We start from the raw sequence: 6000 nt of genomic DNA on the forward strand, positions 1-6000 counted from the left end.
TGATTCGATTTTTTGTGGCCTGAATATGTAAGAAGTCTCTAGATCCATCAGAGATTGTCAGCACCATACAGCGACAGTGTTTCGCTGCATCAAAGTGTGTATGAATGTAGTGATATATTAAAAAAGGCTGAACAAGTACCACAGACAGTAAACAGGGCACCCATCTACGTCAATGGGAAAAGGCTGTCACTGTACTTCGCTGATAGTCATCAGTGAGTTTTTGCACCTCTTAAACATTCAGCACAGAGAAATGAGTCACTCCATGCTGCTCTTGTTTGGTGCACATGCTAAGCAGAACTGCCATAAAGACAAGTGAATGGTGAAGGTCAAATAAGTCACTGCAATAAAAATGGAGGTTCTGAGCTTACAGTATGATGTGAATGAAGCAGTGGCACCAATTGTAGAAAGGAAAGGTGTGACACATTTTGTGGATGTTTGCTGACTTCACCCATGTTTTATTTCTTCTGCTTGCTGTTTCCTACCACAGACCTAATAGGGACCACCCCTTATTCTCATCAGTACATATGGTAGCCATGGCAAGTATGGCATTAGAGTGTTTGTGTGATATCTGAACTCTCATTCCCATTTTTAAATTTAAATTTCTTAATTTGAATGTTCCTCCAAAATTTTAGCTGCCATAAAGTGTGACATTACAAGGAAGGAAACTGTACCCTGAGCGAAGAACAGTTGCTTATGCTTGCTTACAATTCAGAAAAAATCTATCTGGCATTGTATACACAGATTGAATATTAAGCTCTGACTGTACATAATTTGATTTCTTGTATATTTCAGAATGTAATATATTTATTGATGTCTTGTGCAGGAGATGAAGTGATATATTTGGACCCTCATACAACACAGCCTGCAGGTTTTGTGGAAGAGAAAGAACAGGAACATGAGAAAGCCTTTGATGGATCCTACCACTGCCAGTATGCCAGCAGGATGCATATATTGCATATGGACCCTTCTGTGGCTGCTGTAAGAAAACTTTACATGAAATGATAGCTATTTAATTTAAATCAGAATATCATGTATATTTCCCCTAATTACCTAACTCTGTGGGACGTGGCTGGAGCTTCTCAGCTGATCAAAACATTTTCGTCTGCTATGAAAACTGAAGTCTATCGCAGTCTACTAACAAAATCCTACAAATAGGTATATTTCCTGATAGATTAAAATATTCAGAAGTCAACCCTTTATATAAGAAAGGAAATAGAGATGAACTTCATAACTACAGGCCTATTTCGCTTCTCCCTACATTTTCCAAAATTATTGAAAAAAATCACTGCACTGGAGGCAGTAGATTCCTGCCCTGGCCTCTGCCTCCAACTGTAGCTGCAGTGGGGGGAGTCCAAGGAGTGTCTCCAGTGCAGCTGTTGGATATGTTCGAATTGCTCCTGTGATACCTAAGCAAGCCAACCTTTGCAATTTGCTAAGTTCTGCCTTGCTTGTCATGAGTTTAACTCTGGGCCACCATACTGTGGCGTTCTGTGTAATTATGGGTCTTACAACCACAGTGTATATCAAATGCACAATGTGCGGCTGCAGTCCCCAAGTTTTACCCAACATGCTTCTGCATGCCCAAAAAGCCAGTCATACTGGTAATATAACAGTCAACATGTATGACCAGAGAAAACAGCCGAGTGCAGCGCAATGCAGCAAAATTATTAAAATTAAATGTAATCCACACACATATTGTTCAGTACTCTTGGATGTCCATAACTTTTCCCATGATTCTAACCCTGGCTGTGAATGATTGAAGCAGTGGAAGGAGCTGCAAGTACGTGTTGATATGTGATGTCAGGCATTTTTGTTATTGCAGTCATATCCCTGTGCATTGAGATTTACTTGTTATACAAATTCTGCTCAGACCTCATTGAAAGTGAAGAAGTGAATAAGAGGTAGGTGACAGCTGAGGGCAGGTGATCCTCAACAGACTGCAGCATGTTATTGTGCAGGCTTCTCTCTGCAAAGCCTCAGGTGCAGTCCTGGGTGACTTCATGTGAGATGTATGATAGAAGACTGGCACTGGTTGGGTTTTGGTCCATGTTCCCTTACTAATCATCATTCCACCATTGCTCCATATCACCACCTCCTGAAATCCTCGACCATATGTGTATTATCACATATTTGTTCTTTAAGTCGGGGGCTTTGCCTCAGGCCTCACACTTAACTGGTTACAGAGTGAGGAACAGGTGTGGTTTTCTTCTCAGTTTCATGAACTCTATAAACATTCTTTGTTTGTTTTTGCAGTGTTTCTTTTGCAGTACTGAAGATGAATTTAATCTGCTGTGCAAGCTCATTGAAGAACGATTGGTGCATCCTGAGAGGCAGCCCTTGTTTGAGCTCTGTAAGGAGAGGCCTAGACATTGGTCACCTCTAGAAGATGGGGCAGAAGAAGCACTTGGTGCAACTGCTTGCATGGGTAAGTTAATACAGAGAAAGATTTGTCCATGCAGTATAGTATTAACTCAATATTAGAGTCAATTTTACTGACCACACAACACATTTTTACTATCATCACACTACATGTTAACTCTTGTAACCGTACGCATCCTTCACGGAAAGTCTTATTTGTTTGTAAGTAACGGTTAAGTTTAGCTGTAGAAATGAGATGCCCCGGAGGGATCATGGTCCTCTGAATTGGTCTTTTGTTGCGAGGGACAGAAGGGAGGTTGGTGAGTCCATTGCATTCAAGGGGGAGTAGGTATACTTTCTTTCGTCCGTGCCTGTGGGGGTGGAGGACCTGTGGATCGAAGCTTCGAGAAACTTCTAGAAGGTGTGCAGACCGGAAGGGGTCCGTGTATTTGGTCATGAAAACCTCCCAGTGGAAAGTTCGAGATGGCTAAGAATGTGGTTTCTGGAAGCAGCAGCGGGGGTAAGGGGTCAGTTAGTGGGTAGAGGCCAGGGAGTGAGGGTGTTCATGTGGAACCTGTGCTAGGGGGTTAACCGATCGAGCCCGCATCCAAAAAACGACGTAAGCGAGCCAACACCTGTGTACCCCTGGGATGTAAGACTCATTCCGCTGAATTTAGTCAAGGCATACACCGCGTGAAGTGAAGCGTGTGGGGACGGGTGTACTCTTTAAAGCCCACTGGTTACTATATTTACCCCCTACTTTAACATACTGTCACGTGTAGGGGGGTACGCATGACCAAATGATGGGCTCTAGATCGGATGATTGGATTTATTAACAGCTTGGTTACACACTCTCTCTTTTAATCACATTTAAATTACAGCGCCATCACTGAATTACACACTTTCCAGTTCACTGTTGCACACGCACTAGGATCTCTGTCTTCCAGTAGTTGTCTCCTAGCAACTGATCTCTACACAGAAACTGTCACTTCAAATTACAGGAACTAGCGGTTCAGATCACTCCAAGTCTTCCAGTCAAACGCCAAGTCTTAACATGATGAACTTCCTGTGGCTGTCACTTAAACACTCTCAAATACTCCCGTATGTTTACTGGTCTGTTACCCAGCAATGCTCTGGCCATCCACATTATAATACTAAAACTCTGAATTCTGCCCACAGAGTTTGTTTTTTTCTCAATGTTCTCACAATAAAAAAGTAACTGTATTCACAAAAAGCATTAACCGATTGTTCTTTATGGCGGCTACATAATGTGCTTCTTATGAGGTATGGACTGAATTCTTATATATTATTTGGAAGTGTATTTTTGTGTTCCATATCATTCTGACAATAAACTGCAACTGTTTCCCCAAAGAGCATTAAGCAGTTGAACTTTGTAGCAGAGTCATAATGTGCTTCCTATAAGGTACGGGCTGAATTCACATATATTATTTGGAAGTGTATCTGTGTGTTCCATATGATTCTCACAATAAACAGCGACTGTTTCCCCAAACAGCATTAACCGGTTGGGCTTTGTAGCGGAGACGTAATGTGTTTCCTGTGAGGTACAGCTTGAAGTTTTATATTATAATTAGAAGGAATTCAGCATTTAAAGCCTTAAGCATATTGTCTTCTGGGATGGGTTGCAGTGCAGTCTGGTAGAAGTTTATTGATATTTTAGAGGCATGCACTGCCTCTATTGTCACTGGTGAAGAATAAGGCAAGTATGTAAGCAATAAACTATATGTCACATCTCAGACAATAGTTCTGTTGAGTAAGTATTTTGTTTGTAGCCATGCAAGGAGGAGTTGTGTGTGCTTCAATTCTAATTGTACACATTACCATGTCAGTAGAGAATTGTCACATTGTGCAATGGAGTGAATTTGTGTAGCTGGTTGGACAGATGCCACAGCACACATCGAAAATTGCCATTAACATTGGTATTCAGAACATTAGAAGTTAAGTATTTGTTGAATGTGTTGGCTCAAGCAGTAATGCTTTGGTTTTCTATCCTGACAGGTTTTTCATGATTTTCCTCAGTTTCTCAGATTAGGCAATGGCTGCATTCTTCCACGTGCTTTGAAATTCATTGTTCGCTACTCTCCAGCCATTCTATGTTGTGTAGCCTGAGTTAGCTGACAGAATCATTAAATTGGTCACAAATAATTCGATGAAATCAGGATACTATGAGTTTGACTTAAAGTTCTGATGGTGGTGACTATGGGGAGTGATGTGTTTTGGAATATGACGCCCTGTAGTCACATAGATGTTCACCGATGCTTCAGAGGAACATATTGCTTCCATCTTCAGAGTAAAATAGTAAGCCAAGTAAGCAAGAAGCAGCTTGCTTGTGGTGTGTATGGTACACCTTGTATTGAAGCACTGATTCCCAGGATCCCACAGATCCTAGTCCCATCATAGTAAAAACAGAGCTTCTCTGTTTCCAAGGAGTGTTTTTACAGTTATATGCATTTTAGTATTATACTGACTAATAAAGGGAAGGTCTTAATTTTGAGACTTCTTGTCCCATCTTTGGAGCACATCTGACTTCTTGAGAAGTACCGCCATGAAGGGTTAAGTCAAAGTGTGGATGTCAGATTCTGTATTTTATAGGTTTAGATGGAAATTGTAATGACATTGTTACCTGTTTACAGCATTTGAAGATTTTGAACGACAATTTGATGATTCAGATGAAGGATTTGAACTGCTGGGTTGAATATGGATCAGATCTTCGTCTAGTACAAGAGACCGTTTTAATGAGCGAAACAAGCTTGCCTTCACGTTTTGATCTTGAAAGTGATAAAGTGTAACGTTTATTGTATGTGACGATAGACCACAGTTCACAAGATCGTTTATTGAGCTGCATAATTGGTATATGCAGAATTATAGTCTATTCAGGTACCTATTATATTTGTATATATACATAAATTCCATGCAGATAATTCAGGCTTTGTAACATTTGCATAACAATTTTAGTTAAATCAACATTCACCAAGCTTCTTATGGTAATATTTCTTTCTTGCTGCACTGTAAAACTGTATTGTATGCAAGAATGTATTTTAAATCTGAAGACATTCACTGGTATGTTGTGATGCAGCTGAAGGGTAGCTAAACACCCTTAGGAGCTGTGATGGTAGAGTGTGCTTGAAATTTGTTTGACATGTTAATTTCTTAATGTTATGCATTGTAGCTACTGTATGAATGTTTTTTTAACAGAGTTGTATAATCTATTTTTAATTATGTTCAGCTGAGTCTTTTATTTAAATAAAATCTAAACATGGAACCTTTTTTTTTTTTTGGAAAGAGAATATATTTTATNATTTTATTGAAAATCTACACATCAATACTATTTTGGAATTACTGGGGTTTTGGACTAGACTTGTATGCGTCCTGAGGTGAGGGGGTGGGAAAACTCCAGCTCTGTTGGGTCCCTTAGAAAGATCTAACCTCAATCACTGGACACACCCCTCTACCTTACCTGAGGATAGAAACAGATCCAGTTTCCAAAACATCTGTTTTCTAGTTTCTAGAATACTGGACAATGGACAAAGTCCAAAAACCCAGTAGTTCTGAGTATTATACACAATGATCAGAATCCTTTACAGTCTGTTGATACTATTTGTCATTGTCTGGCTCTTAGGGTGT

The 6000-nt window shown here is 40.0% G+C and overlaps 1 protein-coding gene across 3 annotated transcripts in view; it reads left to right on the forward strand.

Moving 5' to 3' along the window:
• Positions 1–5194, forward strand: part of LOC111862915 (cysteine protease ATG4B) — a 36390-nt gene extending 31196 nt beyond the window's left edge. For all 3 annotated transcript variants that reach the window (XM_023848759.2, XM_023848760.2, XM_023848762.2), the window contains exons 8-10: positions 824–978; positions 2254–2425; positions 5010–5194. In XM_023848759.2, coding sequence (XP_023704527.1) covers positions 824–978; positions 2254–2425; positions 5010–5071 — 389 coding nt within the window. In that variant the 3' untranslated portion in view covers positions 5072–5194. The remainder of the gene's footprint in view (positions 1–823; positions 979–2253; positions 2426–5009) is intronic.
• Positions 5195–6000: the final 806 nt, after the last annotated feature.

This window comes from Cryptotermes secundus, unplaced genomic scaffold, assembly GCF_002891405.2.
Source record: "Cryptotermes secundus unplaced genomic scaffold, Csec_1.0 scaffold582, whole genome shotgun sequence".
Classification (NCBI taxonomy): Eukaryota; Metazoa; Arthropoda; class Insecta; order Blattodea; family Kalotermitidae; genus Cryptotermes; species Cryptotermes secundus.